At 41.5% G+C, this 18,298-nt stretch overlaps 1 protein-coding gene across 8 annotated transcripts in view; it reads right to left on the reverse strand.

Annotated features, from left to right (window-relative positions):
* The window catches only part of LOC102697695 (UDP-N-acetylglucosamine transporter TMEM241 homolog), a 34,593-nt gene that overhangs the window by 15,777 nt on the left and 518 nt on the right, over window positions 1-18,298 (reverse strand). For 5 of the 8 annotated variants that reach the window (XR_011189959.1, XR_011189958.1, XM_069191640.1 and 2 more), the window contains exons 2-14: window positions 17,043-17,089; window positions 16,001-16,078; window positions 15,271-15,352; window positions 14,430-14,507; window positions 13,633-13,658; window positions 13,009-13,060; window positions 11,103-11,151; window positions 10,718-10,763; window positions 8,941-8,976; window positions 8,031-8,065; window positions 7,478-7,547; window positions 6,667-6,760; window positions 117-181 (exon numbers count right to left, since the gene is read on the reverse strand). Coding sequence is in view for 5 of the 8 variants with exons in the window: in XM_069191640.1 (XP_069047741.1) it covers window positions 117-181; window positions 6,667-6,760; window positions 7,478-7,547; window positions 8,031-8,065; window positions 8,941-8,976; window positions 10,718-10,763; window positions 11,103-11,151; window positions 13,009-13,060; window positions 13,633-13,658; window positions 14,430-14,507; window positions 15,271-15,352; window positions 16,001-16,078; window positions 17,043-17,089 (758 nt within the window). In the remaining 3 variants the exon portion in view is untranslated. The remainder of the gene's footprint in view (window positions 1-116; window positions 182-6,666; window positions 6,761-7,477; window positions 7,548-8,030; window positions 8,066-8,940; window positions 8,977-10,717; window positions 10,764-11,102; window positions 11,152-13,008; window positions 13,061-13,632; window positions 13,659-14,429; window positions 14,508-15,270; window positions 15,353-16,000; window positions 16,079-17,042; window positions 17,090-18,298) is intronic. The other 3 variants (XR_011189960.1, XM_069191642.1, XM_015353495.2) reach the window with 1 other exon arrangement.

The raw sequence follows: 18,298 nt of genomic DNA on the forward strand, positions 1-18,298 counted from the left end.
ATACCGGGTGTGAAGTGTTTTTCTTTGGACTATGAACGAAAGCCAAGAGACGCAAATGCAGCATTAAACACGGACTTGCTGAGAAGACAAATAAAGATGAAACAAAATATACTCACCAACAGACTGTTGGTATGTTGACAACAATGTCAAAGACAAATGGGGACAAGCTAGCTGCCAGGACCTAAATGTAGAAGGGACATGTGTAAAATTACACATCTTCAAAAGTGAGAAAAAATTAAGCAAAAAAATCTCATTTAATGTCCAGGGGAACACATGAGCTGCTTCCACAAGACACTACATACGCTGCAGATTCTTTGACATTTACGATACTAACCATCATACTTCAAAGAAACACAAGAGGTTTACCAAGTACTCAAATTTTACTTTATTCATTTAGAAGCATTACATAATTACATTTAAAAGAAACAATAGAAATATTATTTATTCTTGAATGCCTATGTAAAAATATCACTTCAGGCCACTGCATCTGGGAATTCAACCGGCATGCCTATTGTTCTGAAGGTAATGATGCATTTCCTTCAAGTGGTTGAGTGGCTATATAAATAAATGCCCTGAGAGTCATGAAACCCTCATGAAAGTGAGATGCTACAGTAAATATCATAAATCTATCCTAGCATAAAGCTTTTACAAATACTGGCTTCTTTGCAGTTTTGCTCATCATTCTGCACCACTCAAGAAAAATGCCATCAACAGCAATGTTAACCTAAAACCCAAAATACACATTATTATCCCAAGAAACAACATTTTACACATCATGACAGATCTTAGGAAACCAAAAATGAAATATATTGCATAATGTTCAAGTCTTGCAAAATACCCAGCAGGGTTAATATTATACTGGCTTATGTGTTGTTTTGAATAAATAATCATTTTACACCGTTATCTTAATTACAACATTTTGCAAGTCGAAGAACATCACATTGCATTTTTGTACCATTCTGGTGCACAGTGTGCAGTTTGCATGTGATGTTGTTGAAGAGGTCTTTCCTGATGTATGCAATTTCAATTTTGCATCATTTAAAATTTCAGAGAATACAGTGCTCTGTGGTGACATCTAAGGAGCACCAAAAGAACAATTTAGCTTATTATTACAGCACCACTTTAAGAAAAATAAAATATATTGATTAAATGTGCTGTCAATTAGAAAAGCACTACATCACCTGGAGCTGGTTTTGAACAAGAAATGAGGCCATTTAGCTTGTTGAACCTCCCACCTGGTGAACATCGTGAATGTAAAAACACAGAAAGGACAGCCACGTGTTTGTTCATCAAAGGAACCATGCCCTGCAGCCAACGGAGCACCGAGCCCAGGACTGAGACGGCACTGCTGCCCTCCATGGAGTCACATCCTCCATACCGGTGGGCCCAGGACTGAGAGGGCACTGCTGCCCTCCCTGAGCCACACCCTCCATACCAGTGAGCCCAGGACTGAGACGGCACTGCTGCCCTCCATGGAGTCACATCCTCCATACCGGTGGGCCCAGGACTGAGAGGGCACTGCTGCCCTCCCTGGAGTCACATCCTCCATACCAGTGAGCCCAGGACTGAGACGGCACTGCTGCCCTTCCTGAGCCACACCCTCCATACCAGTGAGCCCAGGACCGAGACGGCACTGCTGCCCTTCCTGAGCCACACCCTCCATACCAGTGAGCCCAGGACTGAGGCAGTGCTGCCCTTCCTGAGCCACACCCTCCATACCAGTGAGCCCAGGTTCTGGTAAGGCCGCCCTGCTGGAGGCCAGCAAGCGTGGCGCAGACATATGCGATACGCTATTTGTTTTGTACAGATGTGTTTAGTTCCTGGAGAGCCTGTTGCATTCTGCTTTTTGTTCCACCTGTGTTCTCGGATACATAGTGTGTCTCATTATTTAACACAATACATCATGTACAGCTTCTTAAATATAATCCTTCTGACAAAGCTCAGAGGTAATTTATAGGTAACTGAACCTTTAAGGAAGTAAATAGCTATGGCATCTAAGACCTTCAAAATCCTATTTTTGTCGAACATTGATTTTTTTTTTCCATTGTATGTACAGATACATTATCACACTTATCTATATGACTAAACTTTACTTAGAAAAGGATTCAAAGGATAGGAAAGTCTGTTCTGCAGTATAATATACAGCTGAACCTATTTTAAATGTTTCCCAGCTAACAACATGTTGTTATTCTTTCTCCAACAGAAGTTTATTGACCGCCTTGTCATGACATTTCTACACACAAATCCATCCCAAGAACATTACTGCAGTCTTTCACAACCAAACAGTGTCACGCGCTGGAGAACAAACCAGTCCCTGCACACGCCTGCAGAGATCCTGAGCCGCATGTGCCTTCAGGCACTAATTTCTCTTCTTGTAGCCGATTTAATCAAATCATACCTCTAAGTCACCAGTTGAAAAATAATTGCTGAGTCTATTTTTGGAATGGTGATCACGATGAGTTACACTTAGAATTCTCCCAAGACTGTTACCACGGCGCGGGTTTGTGTGTCTCTGAATAACCCACTTCCTCCTCAGGAAAGTGCTCGTGTGAAAACAAACAGCCCCCAGTCAGCTGGCAGTGTTGGGAACGCTGGAGCTCAACCTTTTCCAGCAGAGACACCGGAGACAGGTCTGAGAAATTCACTGCTCCGATTTGTGTCATGTTTTTCCCATCTGAAGGGTGATGTCATGGGAAAAAAAAAAATCACACTTTAAATCGTTAGAAAAACACAGTTTCTTGTGTCTTTTTTTATTTTCCATGGAAGAAAAAAGGAGACATCTTTTATCATTCTAGCAGAATATTTAGCTAAATGCTCCCCATTTGAAAGGTGAAGATTTTTCTCATCCAAAGCTCAAAGTTTTGCATGAAATCTATTGCAGTGGGGGTCATTTTTATGTTTTTCACAGCTGATTGGAATTGCTCTAATTACTGTTAAGGAAGCACAGGGTCCAACACAAATTGTGCACTGTTCATTTTATGCCCTCATAACTGGTTTCAGTGATAAAAAGGCACATAAGCACAGAGGGACCGCTTGCTTGTATGGTCACCATTTACATTTCAATATATCCCTTCTCAGTACCAGAACAGCAAACAGATTTTGCCTATGCCTCTGTAACACACGGCTTGTCCAGAAAAAATGAAAACACTGCTCTTATGTGCCAGTCATTAATGACCCTGAACGGCACACACACACACTAGTAACAGATCCAACTCGGACACCTGCAGCTCAATCAGTAACAGCACTCGCTAAGCTGGTAATTGTGCCTGGGATCCACTAGGTGGCAGCGGCACACCAGCCAAGCTGCTGCGGTAGGTTTGGGGTTCGTCAGCTGGAGTCCTCTCACCTCCTGGCCAAACAGCACCCCCTGTGGGGTCCAGGGTACCTGCAGACTCACAACAGGGGACCTCAATGAGGGGCAGGGCTCTTCTGCACCTCGCGGCACAATTTGGACTTGTAGGTTGACCAAGACAATGATGTCGCAAGGGGCAGGGGATCACATTAATGAGGCCATCGCTCGGGCCCAAAAGTACAGACAGGCCTTGCAGTGCGGTTTCAAGTTAAAGACGGCGTCTCCTCATTTTGCATGTTGGGAGAAAAGAAACCATTTAAACTCAGGAGAGGTAACCGGAAACCAGTTTTTCAACAACCTAATTGCGTTAAGTAGGCAAAGTTATCCTCACCTCACAGCCTCAAGAGACACAATACAGAGCTTTAGTCCACCTGGTCCCACTATATTATGATTCGCAATCATATGGAGTTTGAAAAAAGGCTCTTAATGAGCTAAACCAATTGGTAAGTGGCTTAATTGGACTGTTTTTTCAGGTTCACCCAGCTCTTCAGGTGCTATCTGAAACTATTCACTATCTCTCAGCAAATACAGGAAGTGACAAATTCATTTCTTCTTCCCTTGTCATGACCACCAGTCATCAGAGATCCATCTACAGACAAGCTAACCAGTTTCAGCAGCTGACCAATGCGCCGCCTCACGTGTTCACCATCACCACCCGCTGTGCTGTCTTCATCACACATCATATTTAAACCCTCAGAGATCTCTGCTCTTCGCTCGGTAGTGATGACTCTCCTCGAGAGCTCCTCGCTCTCCCTCTTGGAAAACCTCTTTCCAACGACCCTTTTGGCTTCTGGACTCAGTCAGCTCTCTGACCACGAACTCGTCTGACGATTTGGATAGGAAACCTGTGTTTTTGCTGCCTCTACTCTCTCTCGTCTGCATAGGATCCTTCTACACCCTCACTTGGATTCCTTTGGACACCCTCCATCTCCTCTTTAGGAACCTCCTGACACCACGCTACACACGATTGTCAGTATTCGGAAGTAGGCTGGACAGTTATTTTTGTTACTCAGTCATATTATTCCTGACACTCAATGTGCTGCATTTGCAGCACCTAGAAAATACTGAACAGAAAATCACAGGATTGACTCTCTCATCCTTCTTTATATTGTCCTCGATACTCCCCATGCTGGAATAGGAGTCATTACTGTGAGCTTTGATGTAAAGACAGATTAGGTCACTACAGATAGGGGTGCTTTTATATTAAATAGCAATTAGTGAATTAGCAAAGATGTTTCAGGCATCGAACTGTTATAATTATAAATAACTATTAAAATATTTAATTGTGATTTTTATAAAGTCTAAAGTTACTAAACACAAAAATCATGTGGTAGCAGATTTTACAGGTTGAGCCTGATATTTTCAAATACCTTGTTTAAGCCACCTTAACACAGCCTTTTAATTTGATATTACTTTGCTCTGTTTGGTCATTTATTATTCTTAGAATTTAAACTGTACACATAAGAAAAAGAGCATCACATCACACAGAATAGTTTGCTTTTCATTAATTCCTGCAATGTACTTTAGGACAACATAAAGTTCAGTACTTCGGTAAGATGCTTTGGTAGCAGTAGGTACCAGTACTAAACACTAACTGCAATACTGCTACCTACAGCAGTATTAGTATTGAGATGTACTGAACCAAAAGCCAAAGCACAAAAGCTAAAACTATCTCTTCTCTGACAATGGCTGAAGTCCCTTTCCAATCTGTAAGCACGGAACCTGACAAAGGAAGAAATGTAAAAACCACAAGCGTGCCTTTATGCTTTGCAAAGTCACACAGCTCAGTAAACAAGACAGAAAAAAACGGATCAGTGGACATACATTATTTTCTGATGACAGTCTAATAAAAGGTTTGAAAGGCTTTACTGAAGAATTCAACTGGGATTATTCTTTGCTTTAAAGATGTCTCTCTACGCATTCCCGGTTAAAACCGGTTTAACCAAACTGGTTCAAATGGAATGAAAGAATGACAAGAGGCTACTCTGCGCTTATATGCATCATCGTTATTTCTGCCTGTCAGAAGGTCTTCCAATCCTACTGAATAATATGCGTTTGTTACACGTTGTGAAGCTTTACCCCGTCATGCTATGAAAGGAATCCTTTGCCGTGTCTAACCCTCCGCGTGTGGAGAGCCTGAGCGCGTGTTTCCGCATGCTGGGAGCCGAGAGACTGGCAGTGAACAGACAGGCCCGCCCGACGCATTCACGTCCTCGTCCCTCGGCCTGCTGCATCACCCTCAACACCACCTCGCCCGCGACGCAGTGTTCCAGAGCGAGGTTCAGATGTTGAAAACAAGATCCTCAATCGTTATTTTTCTGAAGAGATTGGCAGAATGAAAGAAACTAGCAGTCGCCCATCTGCATTTAAAAAAAAAGCTGGCATTCAGGGCTGCTCGTTGGAACTTGTTACTTTGTTAATGAGGCTGGATTCCATTAACAGAGCTCTAGAGTGTGTTCATTAAAAAACACCATCGCGGTCCTGAGCAATATTAATGGGTACACTAATAGATGCACACAGATCTATGAAAACTGTGATGTCAAGTCTCTTTCACAACATAGCAGGCATTAAACAAACACAAATGTGAATCCATTGAAATACAAAAACCTGATTTGCAACGAACAAGAGCTTCTAAAACATTATTATTCATTCGTTAGCCTGCAATACAACAAACGCAATCCGGCTTTCATTCTGATGACAGCATTTAAAAACTAGAAAAGAAAATGCAATATTAATTTGGGGATACGGTGTTCAAGTTGTCCGCAGGTTCCTCTCTGCTAAGTCGGTAGACAGTATACTGAATGCGAGTTTATAGATACGAACACACATATGTTCAGGACAGCTGCCGAGGTCAGGCGGTTGCCATGGCGCCACGACACATGGTCTCTGTCCAGCTGCTCCTGGCGTCCGACAGATTAGCCTCCTGTGTCTGCCCGGGCAGCGGGGCAGCGGGTCAGCGGCCCACGGACCCCCGAGCAGATGGCGAAGAGGCTGAGGCAGCCCCCAGCTTGACCAACTGCTACTACTGCCTACTGCACATGCGCAGGTGGGCTCCCCTGTAACAGGGGCTGAGCACTCTTCTCAAGCCTGCTGCACAAAAGCTGACCCTGCACATCTGCGGAACTTTTTACAAAGTTTAAAGCCGTCCCAGGACAGTAAGTCTACGCACAATACAGTACGTGTCGCTGAAACACAGCGAAACCGTTCCTTACCACTCAGTATTAGTCTTATCACCAATGGCCAGGACTGGCCATTTTTCACAATGAAAGGAGGAGCACTAAAGCCCTTTATAAACCACCGTGCAAACAGCTTACCTTCGCCAGGAACACCCAGGTCCCACAGTGCTCCAAGGACAGGTGGCTTTTCAGCCTCACTGTGACGAGCAGCAGAAAAAATCCCAAAAGCGCGCTGGGGAAAACAACGCACAGCAGTGTCACGTCAGAACTGAAAGGATGACTGGTGTCTTTTAACATACTTTTCCCATCTAAAGTTCACAGTTCTGTTTTCTCTTTTCAATGAAAGCAACGAGTCCTTATTTCCTAAGCAACAAGTCCTTGATTAAAACAACAGTCAAGTAAAAGTTTCAACTTTCTCTAGATTCAACACACCATTTTTGAGCTCTTTTAAAACTTCAAACTCTCTTAATTAACAGCCTCCTAATCTTTAGGATATGCAGGATTATCACTTTGAGGTTGCCCCTTCTTTGATTTGCCCACAATCTGCATTAAAAAAATACAGAAAACAAGAAGCAACATGAAAGTGTTTTTGCATTGAATTTAGGTTTATATATATATATTTATTCTAAAGCTGAATTACTGTCCTCAAGATAACGCTCAAGGAAACTCCCTTTTTTTATAAGCTAGCCCAAGATGACACTGTATAACTGCAGAGGTGCATTCAGAACCACAATTACTCCAGCTTCTCTTTACTGGAGACTCATGCAGTGCCAATTGCATTTCCCAGCACACATTTCTCTTGTCTATCTCCCGTAAGCTCCTGAAGCCAGTTTGTTCCATTTATCTATGACTCCACCTGGGTGTTTCAGCAGACGGGCAAGACACTCAAAAAAAAAACAGAAAAGTAGAGAAAGGTTCCTGAGGATAGAGGAGATATAAGATGGAATACCTTGCGCAACAGCCACTGTGAAACTTGTAAGACTGAAGAAACGGGAACTCCAAGGCAGACAGCAAATCACCTGAGAGGGAAGATTCAGTTTAATGTCATATGCACAAGTGCAATGAAACACTTATTTGCACGTGTGCTCCAATACAAGGACATCAAGGAAACACCAAAAACATAAACACAGAGCAGCAGCAGCAGCAGCAACTAGTTAAATAATATACAGCTTAAAAAAAACCAACACCAGTGTGAGCCAGTGGTGGGGGTAGAGCTCAGTCATCTGACAGCGTGTAGGAAGAAACAGTCTCTGAACCTGGAGCAGGATGACACGTTGACTGTGATTCTTAGCTCCTACCACCTGAAACTCAAAACCAAACTCTGAAACTGGAAAAAAATCCCCAGTTCTGAAGCTTGAAGAAAATCGTTTTAAATGTCAAAAGGTCCGTCACATACAACACACTGTAAGCACAGAAACACATATATAGCTCACGCCCCAGACAGAAAATTATGTAAATGTGTTATGAATGCTTGACTAAATTAGCTGTTAATATAAATTTACCTGTGGGATGAGCAGCACAGGCTAACAGCAGCACACTGAATAAAAAAAATACAAAATTATAGGTCATCACACTCCAAATTTATACACAAGCACACTTTTCAGCGAAGAACTGCTTTCAAATTTCATGACATAAAAATAAACATGTTAAACACTGAGGAATTAATGAAATAGACATTAAGAAATCAACTCAGGTCCCACTGTGCTTATTGTATTTTGTGAGGCTTGTCTTAGTTTTACAAGCCACATTTTAAAAGACTGATCAGAATTGACCCAAAATTGAAGCAGAAATTATACTGGTGGAAGGGTGTCCCCAAAACTATCACTACCGGCTATAAGACTAAAGAGAAACTGAACCAAATGCCCACCACGGGATAGAAGGCCTGTTTGTGATTATGGATTCATTACACCTTTTTATTAAAGTATTTTTGTCAGCTTTCAGGAGATGGGAAAATTATATCACTAACTGAACTAAGGGAGAGATACAGAGAGGCCAGAGTGTGCAAGCCAAAAGTGGAATTCAGCCAGGACATCGTGTTTAAATCAGTTCATGCTTTCACTAGATAAGGAAATCTGATCAAACACGACCTGACTGGCATCTATAATATTTTGACAGACTCATCAAAAACTCTCTGAGCTGCTTCTCTCGAGATTTTCTCAGTGAAGAAGTACATCAAAACAAAAATCAATTTCTCCATCCCAAGGGGTTTGGCGATAACTTCAAAAGATGTGGCAAAACACAACAGACACCACAGATTACATTCTGCTGTCTTAAACCTATTACAACAGAGATGGCAGAGACATGATGAAAGATCTCCTATCACTCTGCTACATCTTTTCATCTCCATGCCTGTCTGCGTTCAGACACCTCTGCATTTCCTAGTTTTAGTTATGGAGGGCACAAAATGCTTACCTGAAAATATAGTTGATGTACTGCTGTTCAAGGTCACTGTGGGAAGTGAAAACAGTGAAGATTATTAAAGTAACTGTGCTTAAGGTCTACCATGACTATTTTTTGTCCTTCTTTTTTAACTACAAAAATGTCTGTAAAATTAAACTACATGTGGTTGTCAGTCGCAGGAAAGTGGCCATCAGTGTGTCTGTACAGCCTGAGCTTCACGTGGTCTTAACCAAGGCGGTTGCAGTTTAGGAGGCAAACGATTGATGGATAAGTTCCCATCTCTATAACTAACCAGTATCAACTGTCAATAACATGCTCCACTGATCTTGAACAGATAACGCCTTAGAACTCATCCGATACATCAAGCAATGTGCTGGTTTAGACAGGGCAGTAGTGGTGTTCCTTTGTCCTTTCCTATTTTTCTGTAATGCTCTGCTGGGATGGCACGGTCATGCAGCTGAAATCTATCAGTGACAAACAAGCACTTAATATCCATTACTGATGAACAGTAAGAGTTCTGAACTTGGGTTTGCTCTCCTTTACACTCTGAGCTCCACAGGAACAGCCTAAAGCACATTCAGCTGCATTCTCCAGAAGATCATGATGCATGAAAATGAAATACTGAACATCCTTCTGAATTTTACACATGCTGGGACCTAGACAAGGGGGTGGGAAGAGGTGCCATTCTGCAATGCTGAACAGCTCAATTCCCACAGTGATTCCCTACAAAGCTCCAGCCATCCGTAAGTTCCTTAATAAAATAAAGACAGTGGCACGTTATTGAATTCTTGTTTTAAAGGCCATCACATTTAGCAAGTTCCCAAAAAAAAGCATGCTCTGGATCGGCATTTGTGAGTGTTTTTAATACAATAACAAAAAAACCTCCCTTCTTATGTGTGACTTAACAAGAAATACTTCACTAAAACAAAAAAAAAGCTTCACAAAGACAGGAAGGCAAGCCTTTTTAAAGGCTGTGTCATGTGTGGAAGGACATGCTGGTGTGCTTCACTCAGAATGAAAAATTAGGGACCAAGACGAGGCCAGCCAGAACCTGTTACACAACTAAGAGAACACAATCCATATGGAGCACTCCTGCTGCACCTGCCAAGCCAAATTAATATTTGAAGTCTTTTCCACAGTGGAATCCGATAGTATCAGCTGAGAGCAAAGCTGGGCATGCTGGTCAATAAATGACAAACTGCTTGAATGACACAAAGCTGAATAGCCACGCAAGAGTTTTACAGCACAGCAACTCCAAAACAGAACATAATTTTATCCCAATCAGAATCAGGGAAATCTACTGGTTTTATATCTTGTTTCTGGATGGTACTACACTTGATCATTTAAGGTGCCATAATGCGATGTAGGGAATGCCAATTTTGCATGTGCTGCGCAGAAAACACATTCCCCATGCTCTACTGATCTCACTGACAGATCAAGCAAGATCTAGTCAGCCTGTTGAACAGGTATTTATAAAACACAATGTCAGAATAACAATCTTCATGGAGGATGCAGTCATTTATTTCTGCTTATTTTGCTACAGAGCTCCCAGGATGACCCAGTTGCTGCAGGTCATGGGCCCTGACCGGCCTGGGAAGTCTTCACACATCTCCTGCTATAAACGGCATCGAATCATTTCAGTACTCTGCCCCAGATGTGGGTTGGTCTTCTCCTTCAGGGTGGATGCTGCTCATACGGTACATACTGAACTACCTACAAATATATCCAACAACTGGCGATGCGTGAGGATTGCCCATTCTTTGCTGTACCAGCAAACGTAAAATGATACCTTAATAAACTGGATTTCGGAAGCTTCTGGAACACTTTGTACCCTCCTTGACCAAAAAAAAAAAAAAAAAAATCAGGCACATGCAATCAGAAAGAAAGACACTGACCAAATCATACTATGGCAAACCTATTCACGTGACCCCTTTTTACAGCCTGAATCTGCCAAAAACTAACATTGTGCCACAGACATTCACATACATTACTCTATTTCACAGATAACTGATTTACAGATTGCGCTGTTTTGTACCAAATCCTAGAACTACGGCAGACAATTACAAAACTAAAAGTATTACATTATCATTTTTACAAATACTAAGTATTTAAAAATAAATCCTGGAGCCAACATTTCAAATTAACAAAAAAATATTTCAAACAATATATCTTACCCACACAAGAGAAATGGATCAGTGCCCAGAAATAACCACCTGGATCAAACTGAAACAAAGCAATAAAATAAACACAGTACATCACCATGTAATGGTCTCTGGCTCCATCAAGTGGCTAAAATCGAGAAAGCACATTTAAATCTATTCAAAGCTGAACAGCACTGCGAGAAGGGATTTGTATTTCATTTAGGGCAAAACCTTCGTATTCATTTTTCAATTCTATGGAGAGAAATTGCTCACTTGCTTTCAAAGAGTGAGATCACAAAGTTTGAAACTATTCAGTTTCACAATAATTGCACAACCCCTGGAAACCACATGCAGGGTTTTATCAGTATTAATCTGCAAAATACTGGCAGACAAGACAGATAAATACATTTTAGACTGCTTTGGAAATATAGTCCTCTTTTCACCCAAGGCTGGCAGAGCACTCTTATAAATGAAAAAAAAACAACAACATTTATCTTATTCACATAATCACAATTTGTAACTGCGTACATTTTGAGCTTTGCTGTTTTAGGGGGAGGTCGCTTTTACATTTGCCATTATTCCTATATAATTACAGTAATTAACCATAAATGCATGTACCGTAAACACATGATAGTATAAGAAGAAAAATTAACCAAATAAATGAAAAAACATCTCTCTGATGAACTTTTTTAAAGAATGCTAGGCAACTGTCCAGTTTCTTAATTCTCTGTTAGAATGTTTTTTCGATTTTTTTAGTATTTCCGATTTTTAGATACACTCGTTCCTTTATTCCGATCAGGATTTTTGAACATTTACTTCAGTTCTGAACAATCTGCTATTACCCACTAGACATGTTAAATCTTACAAATCTGTTTTCATCATGAAAAATGTTTCCCTAAAAGGGACATTGAACAAGTTATGTGAAAACATTGTCTAGTGTTCTTGAACTTTTAGACTGCACTGTACTATCTCACTGCTTTTAGAAAGCTCACTCTGAAATCCACAAAGAAGGCTATTACTTAGAGGAGCTCTTAATATCTTCTTATCAGCACACCATCACCCAGCTGCCTAGTGCAAGGATACCTATTGTATGTTATATACCAAACAACACATAAAACAATAAAAATACTATGACAGAATAACCTTATTTCACAGTTTTACTCAAAACTGCAAATGTCACATGAATAAAAAGAGACAGAATCCCCCAAAAAACATGGATTATCTGTAACTTGCTATCACGCAGTTCATATCCTGAGATCTACATGTGACTTTCTGATTAGATTAATTTGTCATGCTTGCTAACAATTCCAACACCACCTTGTTACTGTGACAGGGTGCCTATTATTACTGTGTGGAACCAGGTGGTGAGGTTGCTGTCATCTGGTTACATGTGCCTGAGGCACAGTGCAACAAATAATATATTTCACATCTTGGTCCTCTTCCTCACAAATTGCCTTACGATAGTTTTCAAAAGCTAGAGTGGTATTCAGAGCAGAAACAATAAACACATATCCTGTGAGGAACTGAACTACTGGCATTTAAGGATTCTGACTGGTCCCTTAATTGTATATTCTGTTGGCATTTTAAATAACTTCAGTAACTTCGATGCCAAAATATTTCATTTAAAATAACCCAGTGCAATACTTAACCTGAGATTCATACCAGCTCAAAAAAATGTGTAGCTTTGTTTGGGATTAAAAATGTAATTTCCTTTGCATGAAAGATCACATGTCTGTAAAAACTGCCAAACCCTCTGGCAACACAGGCTTCGTGTAACCCGTCTGACTGTTACATGTATTTTTAAAACTGGATTAAAATTTGACAGGTAAAATATCTTGGCAATACACAGATCTCAGACAAGAATAAAGACCATAAAGAGTTCTGACAGACAACTGCGCACTATCAGGGCTTTGAGAAAAACACAGCTTGAACAACTCACCTGGGTGTCATGGAGAGGGAGGCATGCAGCAGCTATTAGCAGGAGTAATAAACTGAATAAAACAGGACAGTTTAAGCCACTATGTTTACAAGCTAAGCATTTACCTAGAATTCAAAACTGAAAACAGGATATTTTATAAAACACTGGCAAACTTTAATTAGAGAGGAAATGCTGCACTATTGTGAAAGGCACAGTAACTGCACATGAGCTGTAAACAGTTCACTGGCCAACTTGCAGTACGATCAATAAACTTCAAAGGGTTCAGCTGACACCCACAACACTTGCAAGATACAGAGTACCAGAATACCCACCCCCCCTTGACCAATCTTCTTTCCCAAGGAGTTTGAAAATGACTTGGATTCTGGAATGCAGCGTGAGGTTTGCTAATGTGCAATAGTGTATCAAAAACATGTTTCTGAGAAGCATCACTACACTACTTAACCATACAGGTTTGGCTCTGAGCACTCTCCAAATGTGACTCCAGCCTTCCCACTAAAGCAATGCATGTCGCAGCAGGACATTTCCCCCCCCCAAATACTTTTTCTATTTATTTTATCTAAACCCCCCATCCAAACCAAACTTCTGTTCTGTAAAGAAAACATACAAAGACACAAGAAGCCATACCTGACTGTTTTTGTCCAAGATGAACGCTGGTTAAAAGAACAAAAAAAAGTTACGTTTTGATCATTGTACAACAAAGAGGTTAACAACCACCAGTGAATGAAAATCCTTACTTAAGGAAACCCTACGTAACCTACTGCCTTTAACTGTACAGCACTCTTTATCCCAGAGGATCCCAGAGAACTGCAAGTGTATGAGGGGCTCGCTCCCTGTCCCACTGCAGGACGGCCCCCGCCCGGGTGACACGCAGCAGCCATTCTGCACCAGCCACCAGTGCACAGTGCAGAAGTGAAAAAACACATGACCAGTTACAGCAAGATAGCCAAGCCTGCCACCCCACAGTGGAATTCACCCAGGACTCCAGGGATAACAGCCATACTCCTAACAACAGTGTCACGGGACCTGTAATGACCCACTAGACAGGGCTTCGGTTGAGGTTTATCTCATCCAAGGTAGAGTATGATGCCCTTCACAGCACACTGTCCCCCGTCGCCATACTGGGATTTGGGAATTCCAGTCCAGAGGGCAGAGAGTCACCCATTGACTAACCAACACTACTAACAGCACAACCCGGCTTTCCTCCGGGGCCTCCAGCCACAGCACGGATCGGGCCCCGTCTTCCCTCTCTTCCCAGATCGGATGAGATCGGGCACTGCTTCTTTTAAGGGGGTCAATTTTATTTCACAGCAGAAAACGTTCACTACCCTACGGCATTTTATAAAGGGTTCACTGCATGGTATCGTTAAGACTCTCAAAAGCGGCCGAGATCGAGCTAATTTTAACTTTCCGTGAGTACATACCTCCCTCTGAGTTAGCTTCCGAACGATGCAGATGACAACCTCTGAGGCATTATGAAGTGTGAAAAAGACGGGGATTGGCTGGAACAGACAGGGTTATATCAAAACGTAAGTTAAAGAAACGATAAATGCAATAAAGGATTAATACACACGTATGAAAGTCAATCAATAGTATCAGATACTAATCCAATGAAATACCAGTTCCAAAACTAGTGTACTGTACTCTAGCTTTTGTTCATTATGGAGAATATACTGGATGTAGTATGTGGCAAATTTGAAATAACATGTCTTGCAGGTAAGAACATCAAGGCAGCAATTGAAGAAGCTGGCGAGAGATGCAGGCAAGTCCCTGCTCAAGACACACACGGGCAGAGATCACTGGCGTGCTTCTGATCCTGGTCTGCGAGATCACCGACAGCGGGGATTGAGATGTGGTCTTGTGACGCACTGGCCTCATGCTTGGCTCCGGAATGACGCCTAATTTTGTGTGCCTGGGGCAAGACTGCTCCTCCTGCTAATTCTGGGGCAGCCTTTTAAAGTCCCTGCTGAGATTAACCTTATAATTATTTGAAAATGGGGACAGATCTTATACTGCCCGGCTAGACTTTAACTTTCTCATCGACGTCTACTCACACTCTCTGACGTTCTTGTTTTGTTTTTCTTCTTCCTTCCTAATTCTTAATGTAAAGGTGAGCACTCGCTCAAGTCCTCCCAAACCAACTAGTGCAATTATTGCCCAAAACTCTTCATTGTCCTAAATGAAATAACCAGATTATACAGGAAGATGTTTAAAGTGAATATGACAGATATCGCAAAGGAATGATTGCAGAAGAGTCTCACTCACCAGCCGGGACAAGGCTCTGGACCCTGCGTAGATATTGCCAACAAAGAGCACGGAGCCAGGGAGCCAGGCGAAAGCTGCAGACCTGTTGACAGACATGTGCTTCAGAAAACACAGCCTGGAACAGCACTGCTGAGCTACTGCATGATCAGTGCAAGAGAAAATTCGAAAAAGGATTCTGCTGTAATACTGCATTTCGGTTGCCCTGAGCCCATTCTGTACACTACTGGCCACGACTCAGGGGGCAAAAACATATTCAGCGTCTGGGTCCCCAGGTAGGAAACGTTCGCGGGCTTCATGCATGACACAATACCGTCAAAAGCTCAAACATGGGCGGTGCGGTGGCTCTGTGGCTGGACGGTTGCCGGTTCAAATCTCACAGCCGGCAGAGGAATCCTACTCCGTTGGGCCCCTGAGCAAGGCCCTTCACCCCAACTGTTCCAGGGGTGCCGTATAAATGGCTGACCCTGCACTCTGACCCCAAGCTTCTCTCCCTGTCTGTGTGCCTGTGTGTCTCATGGAGAGCAAATTGGGGTATGCAAAAAGAAATTCTTAATGCAAGAAAAATTGTATATGGCCAATAAAATGATCTTATCTCTTACCTTATATTATAAGAAAACATGGACCGATAAATGACCTTCGAATGGGTTTTAAGAATGGCGAAGAAGCGCCACTGGGGCATCACTTTTCCCAGTATAAAAACAAGACGGCGGGAACAGTTTAAAATAGTTACCATGAAAAGCTGCTGATCTCCACCCATCCCAGCTTCCTGGAGAGCAGGAGCAGCAGGCCACCAACAAAGGTCTGCCACCTTCAAAACAAGCCAGCAGAGGCGTGAGACAGCAGAGCCTCTCCACATCTGGAAGGACACCCAGTCCCATCCAGCTGCCTCTCTGTGTCCTCTGTGTGCTTCACCATGCCAAAGGCAGCATGGAGCCTCATCACATTCCTGCCTCAATCTGTTTTTCAATAAAGCTGCTTGATCCTTGAGGAAGTTAAAAGTAATAACACAACCGGGTCAGCTGACAGACAGATGTTTTTACAGAAAACAGAAAAGCAGAGAACTGTGCTGTCTAAATAATATTTATCTTGATCACACAAACCTCTAAAGTCTTGCCACATACAATCATGCTGAACAAACAGCATAATATACAGATGCCAAAACCTAGATTCAGTCCAGACAGACAAAAACCTAGAACCTAATATTAGATTTTGATTCCTTAAATATAAATAAGATATATGAAGGAATGTAGAGTATGCAACTCAAATCTTCAGGCCTTCAATCTTTACTTTTTTAACTGTTACTTTCAGCAATAATAATGCCCATCACATTTTCCATACACAAAAACACACAAGGTGGAAGCATGCGCTACATTTAGTTGTGACAGTCACAACGTCTGCCTGTTAATGTGCAGCTTACTGCAATTCAGACTAACATTGAGCCTGTTTAATTTCTAAAACAACGCTTGTTTGCTCATAGTCATCAACGAATCCTAAAAGAAACAAAAACGCAAAACAATGCTTCAGATAATGATCAAAAAGGCTGGTGACAAGGTTGCAAGGTGTTATTATTTTAAGATTATCAGGGCTCCATAACAAAGCATGAGTGACAGTGCACATGGTGAAACACATACTGTACAGCACTTCATGCAGTATGTTATACTGACTAACCTGGGCAGTAGAAGAAACAGAGTTACCATTTGGTACTACCTGAAAGGAATAAGGTTAAAAGGAATCCTGGTTATAAGGCACAAAGTAGAATACTGATTACTTACCCTTGAAACAGAGTGGGATATGTGAATTTCAAGACAGACAGGACATACTGCAAAACAAACAACACACAACACGTTAACTGTAACTCTATTAGGACATTTGGTTAGATGGGATTTTCTAAGGGTGTACGATTAATATATGCAAACGACAAAAAGGTAAAGAAACTATTTGACATCAGAACTAAAATAAACATTGTACAAACCACAGAAATAAACAGTATACATCTTTCTAAAGCTTTCAGATTCATGGATATAATGGGATTGAACAACAATCTATACTGAGATACAGTTTCACTTTCCTTTAGTGTCCTTTATTTCTTTGAAAGTACTGTCAAATGGTCGTTTGCTTTCCTTTTAATACGAATTCCAAAGGTCTTACTGTCTGGTAGAACCTCAGCATCAATTATAATAAACTCTGTATCAGGCTTACCATTCATTTAACCCCCACCCTCTTCAGATACTGAAGATTCAAAATGTACTTTTTTAATGAACAGGTGCTGATTCTGTCTCAATCTTCAGCACAACACGTATCTGCTGGTGCCACCAGCTTATATCTATCAGAGTTTATTTACGCATAGGGGGTATTTCTGATGACACATCTTCCTTCAATTTTGCCAGCAGCAGCAGGAATCATTTTTAAGTCTTTGCTGGATTCCCAGGTCCACAATAGCAGTAGATTGGAGCTATAGCATTGCAGACAAACCCAACTGCAGTCCAGAGGACAACACTGTGCCGAAGTATCAAGAGACATTGAAATAAAGAGAAAGTCTGATATACAACATTTAATATACAGTACTGTGCGCAAAAAGTTTGATCTGGTGAAAAACATCCAAAGTTTCCAGCACCGGCTTGGTTTGTCTGCTCTGGATCAGCAGGCAGAAGGAAAAATAGATTTTCAACACATCTCTCTGGAAAAGTGCAAGACTGACCAACAAAGGCTACATTTCAATATATAAAACACTATCCACTTTTATTGTTTTTAACTATAGATAAAATACAAAATTCTGCGTTTGACTAGGTATTCATGAACAGAAGACATACGGCGCATTGTATAAAAACACACAAAAACAAATTGAGGAAGAGTTAATGAGAAATGGACTACACATTATAACGAGGTTCTCATCTTGAAGACAAATATATATATAAGAAAAACTACATTGTCGAAACAATTCACACAATTTCAAGGTTTTACCTCAACACACAAATTCGTGTGGCGAGGTGCATGTGCCAGATAACTGCTAACACTACAATAATATGCT

Source organism: Lepisosteus oculatus, chromosome 6 (genome assembly GCF_040954835.1).
Source record: "Lepisosteus oculatus isolate fLepOcu1 chromosome 6, fLepOcu1.hap2, whole genome shotgun sequence".
Taxonomy (NCBI): Eukaryota; Metazoa; Chordata; class Actinopteri; order Semionotiformes; family Lepisosteidae; genus Lepisosteus; species Lepisosteus oculatus.